This window comes from Tigriopus californicus, chromosome 4 (assembly GCF_007210705.1).
Source record: "Tigriopus californicus strain San Diego chromosome 4, Tcal_SD_v2.1, whole genome shotgun sequence".
Lineage (NCBI taxonomy): Eukaryota > Metazoa > Arthropoda > Copepoda > Harpacticoida > Harpacticidae > Tigriopus > Tigriopus californicus.
In genome coordinates this window covers 4,160,037-4,182,873 of record NC_081443.1, presented here as the reverse complement: position 1 = coordinate 4,182,873, position 22,837 = coordinate 4,160,037, and the positions used below count along the sequence as shown (strand labels likewise).

The 22,837-nt window shown below is 43.5% G+C and overlaps 3 protein-coding genes and 1 long non-coding RNA gene across 4 annotated transcripts; 2 read left to right on the top strand and 2 right to left on the bottom strand.

The window, feature by feature from the left end:
* Nucleotides 1-24: 24 nt before the first annotated feature.
* On the top strand, nt 25-2,121 carry LOC131878981 (myb-like protein O; the record flags this gene model as incomplete). The annotated part of the gene is given in 2 exon segments (XM_059225161.1): nt 25-364; nt 665-2,121. Coding segments are annotated over 2 exon segments (1,641 nt in total), but the record flags the coding sequence as incomplete, so codon positions are not given.
* LOC131879569 (uncharacterized) lies at nt 2,116-17,267 on the bottom strand. Its single transcript, XM_059225928.1, has 15 exons — nt 16,758-17,267; nt 13,448-13,789; nt 13,123-13,307; nt 11,737-11,896; nt 11,034-11,326; nt 10,429-10,574; nt 10,252-10,355; nt 9,123-10,168; nt 6,369-6,807; nt 5,796-5,945; nt 5,115-5,312; nt 4,326-4,981; nt 4,098-4,234; nt 3,768-3,862; nt 2,116-3,276 (listed from the first exon to the last, which is right to left on the bottom strand). Exons 1-15 carry the CDS (start codon nt 17,149-17,151, stop codon nt 2,306-2,308), a joined length of 5,316 nt encoding a protein of 1,771 aa, XP_059081911.1. The 5' UTR covers nt 17,152-17,267; the 3' UTR covers nt 2,116-2,305.
* LOC131878982 (uncharacterized) lies at nt 7,119-9,025 on the top strand. Its single transcript, XR_009373080.1, has 3 exons — nt 7,119-7,433; nt 7,503-8,251; nt 8,634-9,025. It is a non-coding gene; the product is annotated as an uncharacterized LOC131878982 (long non-coding RNA).
* A 1,809-nt stretch (nt 17,268-19,076) lies between the features above and the next one.
* Nucleotides 19,077-22,732, bottom strand: LOC131878767 (acetylcholine receptor subunit alpha-L1-like). Its single transcript, XM_059224880.1, has 10 exons — nt 21,994-22,732; nt 21,881-21,925; nt 21,697-21,806; nt 21,321-21,501; nt 21,077-21,233; nt 20,882-20,997; nt 20,579-20,691; nt 19,984-20,225; nt 19,562-19,905; nt 19,077-19,456 (listed from the first exon to the last, which is right to left on the bottom strand). Exons 1-10 carry the CDS (start codon nt 22,171-22,173, stop codon nt 19,256-19,258), a joined length of 1,689 nt encoding a protein of 562 aa, XP_059080863.1. The 5' UTR covers nt 22,174-22,732; the 3' UTR covers nt 19,077-19,255.
* Nucleotides 22,733-22,837: the final 105 nt, after the last annotated feature.

Below are 22,837 nucleotides of genomic sequence, written 5' to 3'. Positions count from 1 at the left end.
TGGGCCCCTGGAGAGCGAGCTCCTGTTGTCAAGAGGCCAGACAACCTCAAGCCAGAAGGAGATTTCTCCTCCAGAACCCCAGACAAATGGTCACCAGGACAAAGAGCCCAAGTGGTCAAACATCCCGACAATTTGAAGCCTGAGGGTCAATTTGCTGGCAAACCAGTTGAGCAATGGGCCCCTGGAGAGAGGGCCAAAATTGTGCGCCATGACGACAATCTTCACATGGAAGGCCACTTTGAGACTTCCAGACAAGAGTGGGCAACCAAAGGAGATAGGGTGAATGTTGTTAAACACCAAGATAACCTGAAGTTATCTGGCGGGCATTCCATGGATAAGAAGGCATCTCTGCAATTGAATTATGGTAAGCTAGATTTGTCGTTACGACATGTTTTTCATTTCATTTAATTTTTCGTGTTATTTTAAGTGTTTTGTTTCTTTTTACTTGATCGTTTTTCGGTGTAAGATTGAAGGAAGGTCAAAGTTTTGTTTTGAAGAATGCTTTTGCAATTGATTTCGGCATTTGAAGTTTAATGACTTGGTATTGAAGATTTAGCCTATATATGAGAAGTTTTTGTTTGTTTTTTTACTTTTCAAGAATGGTTGCAGTAAAAATTTCTGTTGTTTTTTCAATCTTGTAATTTGATATGTTTTTTACTTTTAGGTCAATCTCACAATCACTTCTTTGGTAGTGAACGAGGAGATCGAGCGAAAATTGTCAAACACGAGGATAATCTTAAACTTGAAGGAGAGTTCCATGGTAGGCAACAACAAACCTCTTACCAAGGTGTTGCACATCGAGAAAAACTGGTTCAGCACAAAGATAATTTGAGCATTGGAGGAGAGTTTTCCGGGCATAGGAAACAATATGCCACTTCTGGAGAGCGGGCCAAGGTTGTGCGTCATGAGGATAATTTGAAAGTCGAAGGAGAGCGCTTCCAAGAGAAGAAATCCATTAAGATTCCAAAAGGAGAGCGGGCTCCTCTTGTTGTTCATAGAGATAATCTGACAATGGAGGGAAAATTCGAAGGAAGACAATCTAGAGAAATTGCCAAACAAGGTGAACGAGCAAACATTGTGAGACACCAAGATAACCTTAAGGTTGAAGGCGAATTTGCCAAAAGACAACTTCAGCAACCAGGCAAAGTCGAGCGGCAAGTTGGTCGTAAGCATGAGGATCATCTCAAAATGGAGGGGAAAATGGAGTTCGAAAGCACTTCGAAAAAAGCTGCCGCAGCATTCGAGCGTGTCAGTTATGGAGGAGTAACTCGGCATCGCGATACCAGCTCTTCGATCGTCCTTGGAGACCAAACTTCAAACATGCAGCAAAAGCAATCCAATTCCACCGCCAAAATATCCCAGAACCAAAGCTCAAGCTCGTCATTGAAGCAGAATCAAAGCTCATCCGTTAAGAGCGCTGAAGAGACTAAGGCCATATCTGCCATAAACAAGGATAAGTTTGCTAGCACTCTTCGCGAAAGCTCTGCTGTTCAGATCGGTGTTCAGAAAGATCTCTCCGTGATCGATCATCACCGAAGACAGTCACAAATATCGAACGCCAATTATCAACAAGAAAACCGACAATGGGCTGGACACACTCAGCACAATCAAATGGATCAACGTGGATCCATCCAGCATTGGTCGAATGCCAGCCACTCAGCAAGACAAGCTCAAAGTTCCATGGCGTCGACCTCACATATGCAACATCAACAACAGCAAAAACAACAACAACACCGATCATCAATTCAAATTGATCAGCAGCAACAGCATACACGTACAAGTGGGACCCGTCGCCGTACCTGGGCAGAATCCAACGTGTTCAACGGAAACAATTACGCTGGAGCCATTCAGTTTCATGAACATAACTGCCCAGCAACTAAAATTCACTCGAATAAGTCTCCTTTCAAATACGAAAGGCAAACCAATTCGGGCCATAGAGTCTACTTACCCTCAATTGCAAACTGAAATGCTCTGTCAACAATGAAGTGCCATAACCAATAACAGTAACATAAATAGAACCAATAACATAACGTTCTCAATAATCAAATATATGTGTGAGGAATATTATGCACCCAAACACTTGATGGAAAGGAAGAGAATAAAGCATTGTATACGATTTTATATTTATTTCTAATGTTTTTTGCGGGAAGTTCGTTTTTTGTTTTGTTGAGTGTAAAGTCGTAGAGGACCAAGTGAGCACCTAATAGTGAGAGCGGGTTAGTATCGAAGGGTTTATGCTATTGCTTTAACATCAACAGCAGTGGTGAAGTTGTGGCCCAGGAGATAGGAGAGAATGAGGGAGGTTTTACACCCGTAACTCGTCCAAATTGGGTTCTTCTTGATCCTCAGGCCAAGGGGTTGGAAAATCTCCTTGAGCGCTTTTCTTCTTAAGGCTACTCTTTAATGGAAGGGTGACACAGCCATTGTGTGGCAACTTGCCGTAAAACATTGGAGGAGGTGCGTCATCATAGGAATTTCGTTGAGACCCAGAATGGCTAGCGATCATCATCTTCCGAGGTAATGTCTGAATGCCTCCCACTGGTCCATGCTGGGACGGTGGATGGTCAGCAAACTGGGGTGGGGGCAAAGTGGCCACTTTCAAGGCAGACTTTCGCAAAATGGAGGAAACCCCTGGGAGGGCGTGGTCATGTTTGCCCGACAATTCAGGAATAGAATGGTTGTTCGTGTTCGGCATTTCATCCGTGAAAGATGGTCTCCGAGGTTTCTCTAACGTCTGAGAAATGCTCGGAGGCATTAAGCTTTCGCGACTCGACGAATTGCGAAGAGAACCGTCCAATTTGGAGTCACAGGGGTCGTGGTAGCGATCTTTTTGGTAGTACACAGCCGCGAAAATCAGCACATTTAACACTAATAGGGAGCATCCGATGGCAATGGTGACACTCAGTGCAGTCGAGTAGTTCGATAGGCTTTTGGCGTTTTGAACCATGACTGTGGCATTGACCCCGGAAATGAGTTTTCCTCCACCATGAGTCGTTTCGTTTAAATTGTGATATTTGTTTTTGTCCAAGATTGACGGCCACAAAACCTCACTGGAAGACGGGGTTGAACCCCATTGGGTCACCAGCTTCAGATTGGGAATGAAGTTGAGAATTTCGAAATAAGAATGGTAATTTGTCATGAAGTCGTTGTAGTGATTGATCTCATTCTCCTCGTAGTGCTTGTTCGCCAAGGCGGCGTTAAGCAAGTCTGGAATTAGGTTAACCCACAAGGCTATTTTGTCCGCTCGATAAAAATTCCTTTGTCGAAGTTTCAAACCTAGAAATAGAATAGAAGTTGAAATAACCTTTGTATTGAACGGATTCTTGTGTTAGTTCCAAAAAAATGGTATTTCTTTCATTTTGTAAAGAATGCAATTATTGTGCTAAGAAAACTTCGTCTGGCTCAATAGGATTTGATGGTACTGAACCAACACATCTTTAATTGATGACACAATACCGTACAGATTTCAAAGAGGGCATTGAAAGTATACTCATATATTCCAAGAGCATTTGGAAAACAAGCCAACTAATGAAAGAGAGGGTCAGTTTTCTTTGTTTGATTAAAAAAGATATTTTTGAAGCGGGATTGGAGCAAACTTTTCTTTCCAGTGTAGATAAAGCCTGTGTGTACAGTAAACACTTCCCCTTATCAACTAAATATTTTTTCATCTTTTTGTACCATTCTCTTCCTATGGTGTTCTATGGCTTCAAGTAATAACTCTGAACATTTTGTTTAGAAGTGGCCTTTTGTGGAACATGGAACATTACCAATATGCAAGTATTTCTTTTCATTGGGGTCGTAGCGTGGCCAATCCAAGGGAGAGTCTCGAGACATCTGTCCATCTTGTCCAGTATTTGGGTTTCTGTGGAAGTAAGTATACACGTAAAGCCAATGGATAATCTTTAGGGCGATCTTTGGTTGGGATTGAATGTCAATCAAGCTTGCTCTTCGCTGAAGAAACTTGGCGTCGAATTGAACGGATAGGGGTATTAAGGAAGTTGGGCATACCGCAACTGGAAAGGCCAACCAACACTCGTTGAAAAAACTGCATTGCATACGATCGTCCTGATCCCTTGATGTAAGGTCATGCAACTTACCCATTGTGTATGAAGTTCCCGATGTAGTTCATCACTATCTCAGAGAGCTTCCTTTCGCCATCGGTGTAGGTTTTTCGATTCAGTAAAGGCTCGCCAAAGATGTACTTCAATTGCTCTCCAAACACGGAACCTTGGCGCTGTAATATAAACAAGCCCGTCAATAGATCGCTCAATGGAAGAAAGATAATTCTTATTTCTTGGGAACAGCTCAAAGAAAACGATGAGTACCTGTCTGTAAGAACTGCCTTTGCTTTGATAATCAAAAACGAAGAACCAAGATTTATCGTTGATGCTAGAGTGATAGTCGCCGGTTTCGATGATGGGAGCTCCGAAAAGGGCATCATTTAGGGCAGCGACGAGTTCGTCCCGCAGCTCAACCGGCCTCAAAGAGGGGTTTTCCCAATTCGTGTAATGCGTCATTATAACGGAAAATATCTCTCGTTGGTGCACGGGGTAAGTGGTGGTGACAAAATCCGAGAGGATCCGGTTCCTCTCTTTGTTGTCTATGCCATACTGGACCTGTCTCTCATTGAGCAAAACCAACGCGTCAGCACTCCCAAGGCCCAAGATGAGGTCGTATTTTGACATTCGTTCCAGGTACTCATTAATGCGGTGCTGGAAGCTATGCACCACCACACCATCCAAAGAGGGCCCCCACACGGGCATCTCATGAAAAATGGATGGATTATCCCTCAGCTTGGCGGCACTTGTCATTAAATGGTAGAGTGGAATTGCTCTCAAGCATTGGAGAAGTGTCGACGGTGAAGTCACGCTGCAATTGAGAGTTTGACCTAACTCCATTGTGACTTGCGACGAATTCTTCGACAAAGAATAAGGAGCTATGGCAGAGCCAGACAGGAGCATCACTCTTTTGAAGAGGGTACCTGCAATGTGTAAGTTGGAAACCGTTGGAGTGGACTCTACCGTACGTACGTACGACGTTGTGGATATACGTAGAAATGCATATAGTCAGCCAGGTGACTTTGAGGCCATCAAAAAGAGGATCTTGTTTCATACCTCGAGGTAATGCTTCTGAAGTCATGAGAAAGTGGACACAGGCAGCTCCTTTGCCGTGTCCCACTAGAGTCACATTGGATGCGTCACCGCCAAATCCTCGAATATTTTCCTGAACCCAATGGAGAGCAGCGATTTGATCCAATATTCCTAGATTGCCGGGGCTCTTTGAGTCGTCGTCAATGTTTGCGTCCAGGAAACCTAAAAGTGTGGAAAGTCCCACAACTATCGGATTGCCATCTTCATAGTAACTATTGTAGGCGGAAGGGTCATGGTCAACCGTGATCCTGATTCTAATCCTATGAACTCTACCAAGAACCCAAAAAAGCATGGAAGGGCCTTTAGATGAAAAGCTAAATTTCTGATTCAATCCAACCGATCATGTTTCCTTACACCGGAAAGAAACTCAACTGTCATGCAGAAGCCACTCTACGTCAAGTTTCGTTCATTTTTACTCAATTTACTCTGCTTTTAGAAAGCGTTTAAAGAGTGCATCACTTTTGATTTAGACATTCGGAATGAGTTGGAACTTGGAACATATTTTGACTACAATGGTAGAGAGCCTTAGGCAAGAGGTTAATAGGGAGCTCGCAATTCACTTTCACAGTCTAACAGTCCGCTTTGGGCGCGATTCCTGACCTGACCCAGCAAGAGTGAGCAAGTATTTCTGAGGATCTCCTTTACCCAATACTCCCAGACGATAGTTGATGGTGACTACGATCACATCCGCCACAGCCGATAGAGCATTCCCGTTGTACAAGTTTCCACTGCCCCACTCGTAATTATTTTCTCCATGTATGAACACCAACACGGGGAGCAAGAGAGCAAGAGGACCTGAAACAGAGAGCAAGGTCTAATGACTAAGGAGATCTCAAAAACTGAAGATCAGAGACACTGCTTTTCGAGAACGTCCCTTCTTCATCAGTTTGCCACTGGACTGACCAGATCTTCAACGGGGGCAATGGTCTGTAGCATTACTCTACTTTAATTGGTATCATTTCACATTACGACAACATGTGTCGCCGTCCTCCGTTGCCTCATTCTGATGGTGGACAATGCAGTGTCAGTGAGGGCCATTTAGATCAGAGGGAGATAGCAATAATGTTAAGTGCTTGCACCGGGATTCAAGAATGCTTTAGTCCTGGGGATTAGGGTTGGCCACGCTTGTGGGAGTTGGAACTTGGAAGTCGCAGTCTGACTTAAGTTTTCCTACGAAGGCCAAAATGAAGAATTCAATGGTTCCATTGAGAAACGTACCGTCGCGATGCCTGGCGAAAACATTCAAATAGAGACAGTCCTCGCTTTGGCTCTCCAGCTCTTGCCGGAGCGTTTCAAATTCTTTGTCCCTTCCTTGCGAGGCGATACTTTGGTTGATTAAATGATTAGGGAACACCTGGGGACACACTGGCCGAAATTGGGACACATTTCGAACCTCGCGCCATGGTGGCGTGCTCACTGGCGGCATATAGCGTAATGAGCCCACAGGGGGAGCCGCAAAGGGGATGCCTGTGAAGCGATCCACGAGCACTTCCTTATCGTGGTTCTGAAAGGCTAACGTCAAGCCTCGAACTTTGCCTTGTCTTGTATGGACAATCTCACTAGGTTGCTGGGCCGATGTACATGAAATGAGATGATCCCCGATCAGAACCACTACCAAAATCAGACAAATCACACTTGAACGAAGCTTGAGCGTCATCTTGGCTCAGACTGCCTTTCTCATTTGGATCTGGATTAGAATCGGTACCAAAGAACGAGTGTTATCAATGAAATTCACCGACACTTGACAAATGAGTGTTCGCTTTTTTACATCCACTGACAAGAACGGCTTTCACTCTCCGACTAGCCTGTTTCTGCTTTTGCTTTTGGTTCTCCTCTCCTCCATGGTCTGGGTCTCTTCACCTCCTCTTTTCGTCTGACTTGGCCAAGGTTGTTGGATTTCTTTGCTTCTTTGCATTCCCGCTGAACTGAAGGCTACCACAAAATAGCTCGAACCACTGTGTGTTGGAGAGGATAGAGGGACGAAGGAGGATGAAGGGAAGGAGGACGAGGAGGAGGAGGAGGAGGAGGAAGAAGAAGAAGGGGATTCGGAGCTTTTGGGCATCTTTCCCGCCGTCATTCTTGTGCATTCCCTCTAACGGGGAACTGAGAACGAGTGCTCACCAAGCGTGGAACACGGAAGGCGCTTTCTCCTAAGGCCCTAGCTAAAGAAGAGGAATTGAGGGAGAAAATGGAAAAGGAAGGGAACATACTGGCATGAAGGAAGTCGGGCATTCTTTTCAACGTAGGAAACGGAGACCAGGAAAGACCCGAGTGGATGAGAAGGTGCCAGAAAGAGAAAAGAGAGAGAGATGTGTCAAGTTGTCTAAAACGCTTCATTTTTTCCTTCGTTAGAATGACTCTCTGACAAGCCTCAAGATCAAAGGTTCCCAAGAACCCGTCTCCAAAAAGGTAGAACATACCCACTCATCCCCACCTAAAAGTCTCCCAATGACAGCCATGTCGAATATTTCCCCAACAAGACCAAGCTTGGTTAGTCACCCTGGGACAGAATGGAGGCCATGGTCCAAGTCGTTCAAATAAAGGAGGACTTGGTGCCTTTCGGATGGATGATGTGATCACCACTGGATGGAGAGTTCAGAGGGGAGGAGGAGAAGGAGGAGGAGGAGGAGGATGCTCGAAGGAGGCCGGGGAAAGAAGCTCTCTCATGCAGAGAGTGAACAGGAAGGAAGGAGGATGCGCCCATTCTCTCTGGTTCAGGGCCTATTTACACTGACCCTCAGAATTTCAAACTTCCCTTGCTCTCTGTTCCAGAGGGTGAACCCAGAGTTGCCAAGCTCCCAAAAAGATTCATTATTCCTAGAACTCTTCACAACTATGGTTTATCTTCCTCTTGAGTTGGGGCCTTGGATTTGGTTTCTGTCATTGATTATTCCACGTTTTTCACATGCCTTTTTCTTTTCTCTTTTGTTTCAGAGTCACCCATTTCTTGAAACAATACGATACTACTCGTTGTTGTGCGGTGTGGTGCGTATCTCTCTCTACATACGTATGTGTTGATGTTAAAGAATTTTCCTGCCAATTTCTCTAAGAGGAATTGCGTATTGTACGATGGAGGGAAGGTCCCTGTGTGGTTTGGTAAGGTGAGCTCAATCAAGACAGAAACCCACTCAAGAGTCTTCAATATCCTTTTATGTGCCCATTGTTCGTCTGAGAAATTTCATTTGAGAGGTCGTTGCTTTGCCAGTGGTCTGTGAAAACCCACTTTCTCGGGTGGCTTCTATCAAAACAATATATTCATATCCCCTTCTTGCTCACGTATTAGTCGTTGTCTTCTGGCGAAGACCAGACTTGGCCATGCCCTGCGTACTACTGCCATAGTTTGTCATGGTTGAAAGGACCACCTGAGAAAACCAACTTGTTGAAGAGACAAAAAGAGCGCAAAGCTCTTCCGTTCTCCATTCACATTTCATTTTTGAATCAAGTAGAACTATGTGAGTTCATTTGAATAAAAATGCCCCCTAGGATGTCGTAAGTCCGAGGATGCCTTCCAAGCTCCATCGAGTGGTGCTGCTTTCTGGATTGGTGGAAAAAGGAGAGGGAGACTACCCAACGCCAACGTAACATGGAAGGGAAGGGAAGGGAAGCGGCATGGAACAAAGCGACATGGAATTGACGTGTCCAATCCAGTCAAACCACAAAGCCCAATGATCCGTGAAACGGGTGGCCTGATGGAAAGTTCTCATTTCGTCTGGCAGTGCAGTTTATAGGAAAACCTCAAGAACATCTTTTCTTGTCTTATTTCCATATTGAAGACTCTTGCTTTCCAAAAAGGCGGCCTAAGACCCTACGGCTTTATCTAAGTTGAATAAATGAACGGCCTTGACAAAGGCGCCCACCTCACTACTACCACCACCAACACCAACACCAACACCACAGTCGCTCGAGTTGGTGAATGGGTAGCAGCTAGCTGGAGCTCTCAGTTTTATTTAATGATGCTCAGCGAAAACATTATTCATCCCCTGGAGGGGAAACAGACCCTTCGAGAGTTTTGGAGAGAAACGACTGACTGTATTGGGAGCACCATTCCCGGTAACTTGACACCGGTCTATCCCGTCGCAATGTTCCAGGAGCGAGTGAGTCGTTCACGTTGGATATCACTGGAGCTAGATGCTCCCCCGGATTGTCTCGTGCTGGGCCTGTGTCTTTCGGTGGAATCGTCGGGTAGAGGCGTTCATAATCCTCCAAAGGAATCATCTCTATGATGGGATCTTGTGGACTATCTCGCTTGATGAGACGTCTCTCTCGCCAAACCGAGGGTAAATCAGGTAACACTTTCGGAAACGAGCGAGGCTTGGGTTGGACCTCCTCAGCATTTACATGCTCTGTGGATTCTGATGATTGAATAACTAGATTGTCAGGACCCGATCTGGGTACAGTCCTGAGGCTGTTGCTGGTGCGAAATGAGCCTCCATGGAGCCCTCGGACATCGTCTTCACTATCGGAGATGGACCTCCACACGGGCTGATCAGACCTTTGATGCGGATGTCGATTGTAGGTTGGATAATAGTCACCCCTCATCTGGTTCCGCCTCAATATGTTGTATTGGGATGAGTGGAGTTGGTCCATCTCCAAATGAGCATAGTTGGAGCCAGAGTGGGGCTCGACTTTATCGTACAGCATAGATTCGTTGGGGCCTGAAAAGGTCGCTGATTGGGAGATGTTCCGCAATTGGGACTGCAGGTTATTTTCCCGTTGTCTGACGCGGTGCTTTTGATACAAAACCCCAGCACAAAAGCACACATTGAGAATGAGGAGAAGAAAACCAATAATAATGATTGTCCGCATGGTCATGCCTCCACTTTCGATGTCGGGATCTGAATCGAACGATCGGAACTCCAAGTCGGTTTTTTCTTCGTCTTTCTCTGATGGTGGTGAGCCTGGAGGATTGCTTGAGGATCCTCGAGATGATTGTAAGACTTTGCCAAATTTGGAAGCGATTTCCTCCAGCTTGGTAAGTTTGTAGTAACGATAGAAGGTGCCGATTTCGATAGGGGAATCTACGTGAATGTAACAGACACAGGAAGGACGTGATCAGTGAATAGGCAGACAACTGACAGGTCAAAGTGACTAGTGAACTCACCAATCTTTAGATATTGTTGCTCGTCGATGTCGAATTCGGGCCAGGAGAGACCCGATTTTGTGTATCCTTCGCGGTGAAAGCGTCCATTTGACTTTGACATAATACTGAAAGAACGTATTTGTTTTCCATAATGAGCTCTGCAGTGCTATCATTTCTTACCAAATTTGTTTTACTTACCCGCCCTCCACAAAAGTTCGTATGAGGGTCATAAAAGATTGGGAAATACTTTGATCGGACTGTCTTTCTTCTGTTAATGGCTCTCTGGACAAAAATGGATAGCCAAACATGAAATCGAGATCGTCGCCCCTCAAGGAACCTAAGACCTAATTGAACAAGTAAAATAGAACACTCTGTCAGTACTTTTTTCGTTCTCAATACCATTATCATAAGTATTATTATTATTATTACTATTTTCGTCATTCTTGTTACTGGTGTAGTTATTCCCCGACCCTGCTTTGTGTGTCCTGTTTTAAATTTTGGATTTGACCCGACAAAAAAAAACGGAATGGAAAATGATCCCTCAAATTGCTGAATGGGAATGGGAGGAGATTCGTTTTTGCACCTTCGTGTCACATCCAGTTGAAAGCTCTGTGCCCATTGCGAAGCCGAGAGAAGAACAGTGAATCTCAAAGTTCTAGGCTTAATGTCATTCCTTCAAGGAAAATTGTTCGAGATTTTTCCTAGCTGTTGAAATCTAACTTAAGGGGGAAAAGTTTTGAGGAATAGAAAGTTTTGAGCGCCAGATGAAAGAGCGTCGTGACATACAAGGGTTTCGTCGTTACCTGATCTCCTCTCCTTGACGTTCTGGATCGATGGAACACATAAGCGTAAGTAGCTCGCTTGGACTCCGCGTGGATTTTGGCCATTTTCAAGAGAGGCCCTACTGTGATAGCATCGCTGAGTATTTCTCGAGTCATTCGACCGAATTCCTGAGGGTCCTGCCCGGAGGCCTTATAGTGTGTATATTCATTAAGGATACTCTTGAGAATTTCACCCGTGTGTTGTCTCGCAAAGTTGTTCCGAAAGAACTGGGTCAACATTTCCCGTTGCTCGAACTCGGTCATGCCATATTGAACTGGAACAGAGAGAGAAGTCATAAGGATACATACAGTGGACATATTATACAATACTGGTTCAAGTCTCTTCAAATTTGGCAGCCTTTTTTTAGAATCGTGGGCAGGGCATTGTGCTTCATAGAAGGAAGCAAAATATCATTCACTGTTCTCGGTGAGTGTTCAGTCCAAGGACCCCCTTTCATTTTGGCATTAATGTCTGCGGATCTCTGGAAAAAAGAAGTGCTCGTACCATGTAAGATAAGATCAAACCCAGCTCTGGCCGGTGTTCCCCCTTTTAAGTCTTAGCTCTGGGCGGAATGGAGATGGTCACAATCTCACAATTCAAGTTAGCTTCATTCCTTTGGCATTCTGGCACGTTCCGGTAAATGTGGAAGGCATCTTGAATGCCAAAGACTTCAGTCCAGCTTACCTATAGCATCTGTCATCATGTCAGAAGATTCCTCCTCAACCACACCAAAGATGGCGTCATAATTATGAAATGCCTCTCGCATGAGGTTGTCAAACGGCTTCGGAGGTATAATACCATCTGAGATTGGACCAAAGGGAATGGTATAGAGAGGAAAGTCAACCTGCAAAAGGTACAAATGAGGGTGAGTCTTCTAGTTGATAAATAAACCGCACGATCATACGACAATGTCCAGTCACTCTCATGAGACTTTACAGCCTCCTATCCTGGTTTTGGCGATTGTAGCTCAACCTTTGAATAGTGCCTCAAAAGCAGTAGTGGGGGAATGATTTGATTACTCAAGCACTTTCCAACGGCGTCTTTTTGGCGTTCAACCTGCATTGTCAACACAAAGCATCAGAAAGGAGAGGAGCTGATTAAGGAGCAGGTTCCAAGATGGGGCTTGCCAATTAAGTGCTTGACGAATCCCCATGTTTTGGGGTGAAGAGTTTTTTTTAGTTTTGTCGAAGGAGAGGGACTGCATACACCGAAGGACCATGGTTCCTTTATTTTCTCAATGATAATATAGCTTGGAGACGGTGATGTAGTAAAGAATGATGAATAAAGGGTTTGCTTTGCCGAATATTTTGGTCTCCCTCTTGTGTTTGCATGCTTCAGTGTCTTTACTATTACTTTAATTGTTCATTTATCAATTATTTTTTGAGGGTACCTATTGATACGTGGAAAAACTGGAATCGCGACTTTTCCAGAATTCTGTTCATCCTGAAACATTACACTGGCAATGCCACAAGGAATACTACCAGATTTCACAATTCCAAAGGCTCTCTTCTTCTATCCCTCTTTCTCAATGATCAAAACGTGATGCGGTAGGCTTTTGAGCTCAGGTCGCATTTCATTTCACCACCACCACCTCCACCCTCTTGAGTCTCCTCAATGGTACTTTGGCTCTTTGAGCAACCGCAAGAAGTTGTTCGACAATTGTGCCAAAACTTGCGGGTGGATGGAAGTGACAGGCAAACCAACCAAACCAAACAGACAGACCATACCAACCAACTCCGAACAATTGTACATTCTCAACAATTGAACGGTTCCAAAACCCAAGAATCAAGGATTGTGCTGTCCCCAGAAAGATGATGAAACTATTTCATGAACTTTACACGATTTTTTCGTTTGCTGTTGTTCTGTTACTTCATTGTTACAATCGTTTTCGTGTTTTGGAGATGTTTAGATGGTGTTAGTGAGAGATTTGAAAGAATCTTTTCTGAGCTCCGAAGGACCTCTATGAACTTAGAACTTGGATTAGCTTTGGTTAGCTTTTATGTGAACCACCTTCATGTCATGCGTCGTGTGATCAAATATTTTGAGACAACTTTGTACCATGAACTTTACCTGAATGGAGAGGATTCTGTTCACTGATTGCTTCCGCATGCAATCCACATTGTTGCTGTTGTCATGAATTTTATACGGACAAGAGGACTTCTCGAAAAGCTGGCGGGCAATACCCTCAGGATCTCTGGGAAAAGCCATCGGAGAGAGTGGAGACCCACTTATGAGAAGAGTCCGATGGAACAGACCTAGAATATCCAATTCGTTGGAATGGTCAGTGCTGAGCAGTGAACATGGTCTCCCAGTCTAGTCACTCGAATGAATATTGCACTGAACGTGCTTGTTACTTGCACTTGTCAAGGCTGCGTAGTGTGTAGTACTTGCTCACCTCGGTTGGCCACAATTGGGGATATCATCAATAATGAAAGGAGTGTGGCACCCGTGCCATGGCCCAGGATCGAGATGGCATTCGCGTCACCACCGAAGGCCCCGATGTTTTTCTTGACCCACTCAATAGCAGCCAAGATGTCTAAGAGGCCAAAGTTGTTGACCCCATTCCCATTCAAGCCGGTTTGGAGGAAACCGAACGCCCCTAAGCGGTAATTCACCGTCACTACGATCACCGAGCCGAATGAAGAGAAAATAGAAGGATCGTACACATTGCCGGAGCCCCACTCGAAGGATTGACCATGAATCAGAATCATAACTGGGAGCAAGCGAGCCACTTGAACTGTAAGAGAAACCGAATACCGTATTGGCATCTGGGGAGGGCCATGTGGTGTTTCAGAATATATATGGTTTAACCATTCACATCATGCGTGAATGTATGTAGAGCTCCCTCGAAGGGATCCTAGCGTCCCTTTAAAGTTCCAGAAGCGATTCTGGATTCTGATCATGATTATGGTTGGGGTTTTAGGTAGTTGTTCTTATCCAAAATAAATGAATGGATTCTCATTACTTTGGAATTAGAGAGGTTCTATTAACCATGGATCACTAGACGAATCGGCTCTTGGTCATCCGTGTATTACTAGCCTACTTTATTCAATCAATCCTCGTCATTCTTCCAAACACATGAACCACGATGACAAAGGGAAGGAATGAGGCAGAGTGGAAATTGGACTCATATTTCATTCAGACATTGATAAAAGGAAGGAAAAGAAGTTATGGTTGAGGACGCTACTGAAGACAGTTCCTCTAAAATACTGTCCTTTGGCAAACCTTCCTCCAAAAGTATAATGTCTAATTGTCACATAGTTCATTGCGAATCCTTGGACACTGACTAAATTCCTTTTGGCCAAAGCCAATTCTTCAGAAACCCTAATACCCTATTAAATGCCTTCCTCTTCAAGTACATTTAGTTCGCTTCAAAAGTGATGATTTTAACCTATCGATGTAAAGCTCCATCCATTGTAATTCCATAGGGACAATCAACTGACTCAAGACCGAGTATAAAGTTAAGGCAGACTTTGATATTGGCGAGTGAATTGTTTGTAATCCACCTATTAGGCCACTTTTTGGAGCACTCAACTCAAGAGGTAAGAGATCTAAAAGCTCACCTTTAGACAAGAGGGCTAAGACCATCAGCAATTGTTCTTATGGTTTGTCTGCTTCGTCAATTAGCTGCATTTCTTTATAAAGATGTTTATGCCCATTTGAATGGAGAATTTCAATCAACCCAAGATTTAATTGGTTCAATGCATGGACCAAGCATTGATGCGGCTAAGCGAACAAGCGAAAGTATTTGAAGCCTTTGACTCAGTTTAAACTTGGCTTGCCAAATTTTGAGAAACAGATAAATTTGTCCCCTCCTAATAAGGTCTAGAAAAACTGACTAAGAAATGAAAATTTGGATCAAATGAGTTTCAAGAAGTGATTCAAAAGAAGGAGTACAAAAATCAAAAGAGCTTCGAACAAATGTTAACCCTGTGCAAAAATTCCGAAAAAAAAAATCGATAAATTGTTCGGATCTTAAATTAAGGATCCATGCTGATGGCCCAATTTACCACACTCTCTTTAGTACTCTATCAATGATTTGTATTAACCTGTTTCGTAATTGATTCAGCCTGAAGTCGGAAAGAGCTACAACTCTCCGGTGTTATAAGAGTGGAAAATAAATCTGTTTTCATCGAAGTTAACTCTAAAGGTTTTGAGCGTTCGTGGGTTTACGCATTCAAATCCATCATCTTCATAATCATTGTTTCATTATTGTAGTGCAAATGACATAAATGTGTGAGTTTAGAATCGAGGCAAATAGAAATTGAGCATTGTTTTCGTCATTTGATTTTGTTTCATTTTTGACGAACAAGATCTACCCTATTTTAAATGGGTGAGTTTAATAGCAAGATAAATATAAATTGAATATTGTTTTCGTTAGTTCAATTTGACTTCCCACCTGCACAAGTGAAGGTTGACGAAAAAGATGTCCAAAAGCTACTTAAAATTGCCAGAACATCCAAGCATGGACGGAAAACGGTCAAAATCATAGTAACAAGTTTTGAGGTATTTCTGGATTAAAATCTGTGTTTTCTTTTCGTTCATTCTCAGGGGAGGGGCTTATCTTTGCATGAGAACGAAAGGTTAACAAAAGATTACATCGAGATTAACACAACGAAATTGATTATTGCAGCAGGACTTCACCATATCCTTTGGAAGACTGGACTTGCAACAACAAGGTCTCTATCAAGGTTGGAAATCAACATGGATTTTTCCACGTGATTCAGCGCCAAGGCCGGGGCTTGCGCCATATTTCAAGTATCCCGGAATTATAATCAGCCCTTATTGGTGTATGGACATGGTGCTGACTTGCTACAATTATCTTTTCTAACATCTACTCCGAGTCATCAGTAATTGCGATGGGTCTCTTGGAACCATTGAAACAAAGTTGAACTGCATGTTTCAACAACTTCTACTCATATTTAAAATTTATCCCTTGCAAAAGTTGTTAATCACACGTACTTTTCTGTGTTCCCATTATTTATACCTATGGTGTATCAACTAATTAGAAATAGGCGAGGAACCTTTTGTGACGAACTGAAGATCCATGCGTTTGGTTACTGGACCTTTTTATAAAATTTTGGCTTTGGGAGAGACAGATGTCACCACTAAACAGATACTGGAAGGGTGAAAAATGGTAGTCTTTATTCCTATCAATTTCGTTAGATCATTTGGAAAAATGAACATTGCTGCACTGTTCTTGAAGGGGAAGATTCACATTCAAATTGAGAGCTCTTTGGAACATGACTCCCTATGGAACTGCATCCAGTAATATGAAAACGCCAAGCCAATTACAACTTGACTATCGGTGCTCATAAAATTCATGCTTTGAAGCGGCGAGGAAAACAAATCCAAATCGAGAACCATAAGACCGATTCTTGTCGAGAGCTTGATGTTTATTTCTTTTCTGGATTTTACTCGAATGTAAAAGGAGCTTCGACAACGAGATAGGTACCATGCAATTTCCATTCCAAACCAAGTGCAAACTAAACTCAATTCGCGCTTGGCCTCAGACTAAACTTTTCCATGGGAGATCGATACCTGCGATCACGTTCCGATCTTAACAATGTAAGGGCGGAGACTTCCTGAATTGGCCTCCTAACTACGAGGAACCATGCTCGTACCACGTGGTGCATAGGCCTATTGACGTACAATATGGAAGTGCAGCTAAGTTTTATGCGTTGCAAAAGCCCTAATAGTCTTACTTTCAGGCGTGTAAACATTGAGGTAGAGACAGTCTTCACTTTGGTTGGTGAGCATAGGGAAGATGGACCTGAGTTTGGCCAAATTTCCCTTGGTCATATACAGAAGAGCAGCCGTTTCATTCCGGAGATCCGGAATCACTTGCGGGCACACGGGCTGAAACTGAACCGCTTTTCGCGTTCCACTCCATCCCACCGGTGACACTGGCGGCACGAACCGTTTGGAGCCCACCGGCGGTCGAGCAAACGGGATGCCTCGATATACATTCACGTTGGGCAGAGATAAGTGGGATAGGGACACGAGATCCCCTTCAATCGAGCCCTGTTGAATGGTCACTCGTGTGGCGTGTACCGTAGAGATCACAATGGACAACACCACGCCCAGGATCAGGAGCATGGTTCGGTGTGTAGTGGGAATTGTTGGAATGCTTTACATGTTTTAACTATCAGTGGCACATTAAGAAATTTAGCACACTTTTCACAATTGACTACCGACTACTACTGATTTGGCACGGAGCCATGCCTTTTTTTGCTTAGAAGTGGCATTGTAGTGCTTGTGCGTGTGGGTGCAGGTGTGGGCTAGTAGATAGCGAGTGAATTGAAGGTACGTAGCTTCTTCTGTTGTTGGCTGGTCGCTGGCCGAGTCAACTTTTTCGGATGCCGCACATTTCCATGAGGAGGGCTCAAATTGGGAACAGCTGCTCAAACTCAGGCCCACTTTCGGGCGTCTCTTCGGACTCGAGAAAATAAGAAAATAACACCGAAATTTTGTCATTTTTTGCTACAGTTGACATAGAAGTGCGTACGTACATTATAAGGATTATGAAAAACAGCTAACTTTTTCAAAATGTTTTTCAACTCGTCGCCGTTCGAAGAGAGTTTTCAACAGACATTTCAAATTGAATTACCTAAGACCAGGGTCAAATTTTTCAGTTCCAGTCAATCCCACTACATTCAATTTCCTTCATTCGAATTCCACCTATTTTGGTTTTTTTTCAAGGCCACCACTCCTAAGTTGTGATACTTGCTTCGGTACTCAGATATCTTTGCATTAATTTCAACTTCTTATTTTTCTTCGAGATGCTCTTTGGATGCAAAATGCCAAAAAATGAGATTTCACCAATTATCATGTAATGGAATTCAATGAATAAAAAAACAAGCCGAATGACAATGGAACCCTTGTCCACTTCGGTGAAAGGGACGGAACCCAAAAATAACATTGGTCCGTTGGAATTGTGGAAGATCTTGCTTGATTTTGTTTCAATTGTAAATTTGAAGTTATTCTTTCTTTTTGTTTTTTTTACTCAGCTTCCTTGTAGAAAAACCAAATGCTTGACACTAAAGTAATACTCAATTTGGTCAGTTGCTTGGCTACAATCCATTTTGAACCTAACCAAAGGGCTTGTTGGAGCTGATATTGTGACAATGCCGTGCCATTTCCTAAACAAAGCGTAGTAAGCAATCTTTGGTCTCATCCAGAAATTTAAAAAAAGTTTCTAGTAACCAATCTCGGCATGGCAGTTAATTGCTAGTTCATTCTGTTCGACTCGATTCCCCTATTCCTAAGCTCTCCCACTACTGATTTCTGCGAACTGAACGTGAGTTTAGTGAACGGGGTTCTTCTGGCTCAAGAATTCTTCGAGAAAGCATTGAATGATGAATTGGGGAGAAAAAGAACGAAGGGCAGAAGAAGAAGAAGAAGAAAAAGAAGAAGATGAAGAAGGAAGCAAGGTATACTGCACAATGTACATACATATGTAGTGTACGTAGAGAGCCAATGCTCCCGAAATCGGCCCACTTCATACATGTACTCCTATGTACGTATGTATGCCTATGAAAGGTAAGGAAGGCCGATATGTCGAAGAGAAGCCACCAAAGCCTACCTCTACGAGATGGTGAGGGTGAATTGACAAGGAACAAAAATGAGTCGTCACTCTACAAAAGGGATGAAGTCGGACTTGGCCAAGAGCTCTCCGGAACCCCCTTTACGACGTACAGTAATTCTAACTAAAACAAGCACCCGCAATTTTGACAAGCCATCCTTCATTCATTCATTGTCTTTTGTCTGTAACGTGCAAATAATTCTACCAGGTTATTACGGGTGGTGGCAACGCATATATGTGTAGATAGTTAAAGATCCAAAGAAGGCAAATTTGGACAATTAGGTAGAAGATTGGTGATCAACACGCGTAATGTTCAGTGTTGAAAACGCATGTGGCAACTTCAATGCAATGCCTTCTTAGAAATTCATTTTTCAAATGACTTCTGACAAAAAGTGATAATAGGGAGGGGAAGTCGTCCTAAATAAGTATTTGCTCATAATTAAAATCCATGTAAAGAGAGGTTATAATTCATGTTCTCTGAGCTACGTAGGAGAATTTGGAGGAGGAGGAGGTGTTTAATTTATTGACCATTCTTATTCGGTGTGGTTGCTTGCCATAATACTGAATCCAGTAGCGTTTACTGGTGTTGTGTTTGACGGTTATTAATTGTTGTTTGGTTTAGACAAATATCTTCTCATCAAAGAGCCTGCTTTCTTCTTGAGCAATCTTGGAGTAGAGAATATCAATGGGTTTGATATCTTCAAAGATGAATGGGGATGCCGTGAGGATCATACCGCTCCCAATGAGAGCAACAGCTCCAAACACCCAAAGGAACAATCGATCGAGTACCATTGCAACAATGCCCCAATCCTGATCCTCCTGAGAAAAACAAGAAGAACCCACAAGATTAGAACGCATATAGTTAAGACGACACTACAATCAAATGATGGGAGGCTAGGGCCAAAGGTGGTATGCATTTCTCACCGCATCAAATTCGTCTTGTCGTTGCATATGGTGCTTGATGAACATGATGTTATGAATTGCTTTCTCCACTACAAAAGGTGATTTGAACAAGGAGGGCCCTTCCATGGGAGAGTCTGGAGCAATCGGTGTGGTAATCTCATGCTCGTTCACCCGTGGACCGTGCTTCTTGGTCTTGGACATGATCTTGCAGAAGTTATGGTAGATCCCGTTCAAATGCCCTTTGAGCTGGTCATCCATGCCATTTTCACGTCGGGATAGATTTGAGCCGATATTACCCTGTTGACCTCGGGGTAGATTTGAATCAGAGTTGCTTTTGACCGTCACAGGCTCATCCTGTTCTTCGCCTAAATTGAAAATCGCATCGAACAATTAATTCATATACGTACATAGAGCATATTTCTCCGTTTGACTGTCGTCGTTACCATAAACACATTGCTGAGTTGGGTCTGAATTTCGGAGGAATTTGCTCTTCTTCGCCCTCATTGAGTCCTTGATCACTTGGATTGGGACCCTCATCAACAAAAGGGCTGGAAGCTTCTGAATAAAGACTCGTCTCACCCAAGAGGGCATTTTGTGCGTTGAAGGCTTCCGGTAATGTAGATTTAAGATGACGGAAGTCAGAGCAATCGCAATGGCAATGAGTATTGTGCTGAACATAAGATACCTAGGATGAAAAGATTTTGTAAGTACAATAGAAGACTGCGATTTGGTTCAACCTCTAGTATATTAACACCCGCAACCTCTTAATATGAGTTGAAAGCTCAAGCATTCCAACAAAGCGCGCTTTTCGCTTCGCGTTAGACCAAGTAACGCTTATCGCCGGCAAATTCTGAGGTGAAATGAGAAAGAATGCCATGTCACCGCATGAACGGTGAAAAACGTTTCAAGCTAACTCGTTTTATCCAAATAGTTACAACGACCCAAACCAACGTTTAAGTATATCCAATGCGGTACTTCAAAATGCCTCCACTTCCAAAAAAAAGCTGAGTATAAAAAAGCGTTTGCATCCTAGCTCACCTTCCGAGTAAAGGCAAGGTTACTGAGGTGGCAGGAATAACCTCTATCACCAAGTTAAAGTAGAGCGTTTGAGACACAAGGATTGCGATGACCAGAGCCGTTTTTTCTCCAGACTGAAAACAACCAGAATGATGGGAGAACCAGATTAGCTACAGACGTGATCTTTTGTCCTATCTGATCCAGAATAGAATCTTTGAAGACAACAAAGGCAAAGGGAATTCAGAAGAGGCCATCCGCCGAGGTGATTCATTGGAAATTGTGTGTTTTTTCATTTGGCTTGAACTTGACCCCCTTGGTACTCACCTGTGCAGGCAAATAGAATACGAGGATAGAGAGATAGAATATGCCCACACAAGGGATAATTAGATTCACTGTGTAGAAGAGGGGCTTCCTCCTAATTATGATACTGAAAAAAATATCTGAAAGATAACAGAAACGGGATGAGTTGAGCTGTTTCCTGTTTCCTGTTTAAATTGGACTGAATTCATCATCAGGTACCTGGATACGGTTCCGGACAGCAAGGGTATATTTTGACATGGCGTTGCGCTGGAACACTCAAGATATCCCACTCGACGTTGGGATAATACTCGGACAGATCCATCCCATAAGCCACGGTATCATTGTCCAATTCGGCATTAATGTGCACTAGATCCACCTATTGAAGTTAAAACCAAATGAATTTCCTAATCCCTTCATTCAATTGGTGGGACCTTAAGCAATCAATATGTGGTGTGTGCCTTACCTGGAATCCATCAAAGGTCCAGCTTCCGAATTTGAGAAAACACTCTTGTTCGTCGAATGGAAAGAACTCCACATTGATCTCACACGAAGACTTAAAAATGGCTGGCGGTGTCCAGACCACAAGGCCGTCGTAATGGAGGATAGCCTTGGTCATTGTGGTGACAATGTAATCGCCGTCAGCGCTGTCAAACAATAAAAACACATAAAACAGATGTCATACAAGTGCTTTGATTAAAACATTTCCCACAGAGTGCTTGAAAGTATTCAATGACTTTCATTTGGCGTTGTTGTTCTTGTCGTCGTTATTGTTGATGCCGTTGTTGTCATCTTATGTAAAGAAGTCAATAGTGGTGTCAGTAGATTGGTATTTTGCTTACTTGTTATACAATATAATGTCCGGCAACCAAATGTGTTCAGATGGAACATATATTTCTGTGACTCCTCCATATTCCTCGGGGTCCCATTTGAACTTGTAGTCCTTCCACTCCTAAAAGGCAAAAATATTGAATTGTTCGACCTTTAATTGTGTTACTCCAGAGCCTCATGGCAAACTTTGCTTACATGCTCCATCCAAACATTGGTGGACAGGATCTGATCTTTGAGATTCTAAAATTCAATGTGATTTGTTATCAGTTAAGCCTTGGAAGGTGATGAATGGAGAGGTATTGGTTTACCAATTCGAGTAATTGTGAGAGTCTCATGCCAAGTTTGACCGTCACTTTCTCGGTGTGGTTGGACACGGGTCGGATCAAACGGTTGTAATTCGAGAGCAGGTCGTCGTACAACCGCTTGGCATCCGGATTGCCAAGGGTGAGCCCAATCAGGTAAGCCCAGATCCAAAACAGGAACACCATCGTGGTTACTAACTAAGGTTGCCGCTATTCTACGGTCCAAACTCCATTTTTGGGTAAGCCTCTTTTGCTCTATTTGATGGCAAGTCGCACGTCTGCTTGGGACCACTGGCACCCTCACAATTGCAACAACCACTTCTTCTTCGTTTGGTACACCCACTCCTGGCACTAGTCGTGCACTACCGCCACGGCCGACGCTACCAGTGTTCCACGAAGAGCCTCGATGTGGTCTCTTGCCAAGAACGATCTTGGAGCATTCAGCTGCTCTTGTGCCTCAAAATGTTAGGTGGGATCTATGTTCCATAGGGCGTTACACAGTTGGGTGGGATGAAGTTCGTCTTTACGTTGTGTTTGGAAGTGTATGAGGGAGGAAAAGAGAAAGAGGACGATGAAAAGACGACGAGGAAAAGGAAGAGACGAAGGCGCTAGCAGTGTTCAGATCAGGCAAACTCGAACCGATGGGAAATGAAGAGGAGAAGCAGACGCAGGCACACCACTCGTTCCTGGGACATGCTCTCTCCTACCCTCCCTCGCAAAGGCTTCGTGAGATACTTAACCAGAGATGGGTAAACTAGTTTGACCTTATGATCGTGGTGTCAATTTGTTGTGGCCAACCAAAAGCTGAATTATATTGCAGATAAGTCTGATTCGATAAAGAATGTATTGA

What these genes read in the sequence shown, in the direction of transcription:
- LOC131879569 (XM_059225928.1), bottom strand. Translation starts at nt 17,151, where the DNA reads ATGCTCCTGATCCTGGGCGTGGTGTTGTCCATTGTGATCTCTACGGTA. An exon ending in GCAACAATATCTAAAGATTG is followed by an intron (nt 10,169 to 10,251) that starts GTGAGTTCACTA and finishes ACATTCACGTAG; the next exon opens with ATTCCCCTATCGAAATCGGC. An exon ending in TTTCGCCAGGCATCGCGACG is followed by an intron (nt 5,946 to 6,368) that starts GTACGTTTCTCA and finishes TCTCTGTTTCAG; the next exon opens with GTCCTCTTGCTCTCTTGCTC.
- LOC131878767 (XM_059224880.1), bottom strand. Translation starts at nt 22,173, where the DNA reads ATGGTGTTCCTGTTTTGGATCTGGGCTTACCTGATTGGGCTCACCCTT. An exon ending in AACTCAGCAATGTGTTTATG is followed by an intron (nt 19,906 to 19,983) that starts GTAACGACGACA and finishes TTTTCAATTTAG; the next exon opens with GCGAAGAACAGGATGAGCCT. An exon ending in GACAAGACGAATTTGATGCG is followed by an intron (nt 19,457 to 19,561) that starts GTGAGAAATGCA and finishes TGTTTTTCTCAG; the next exon opens with GAGGATCAGGATTGGGGCAT.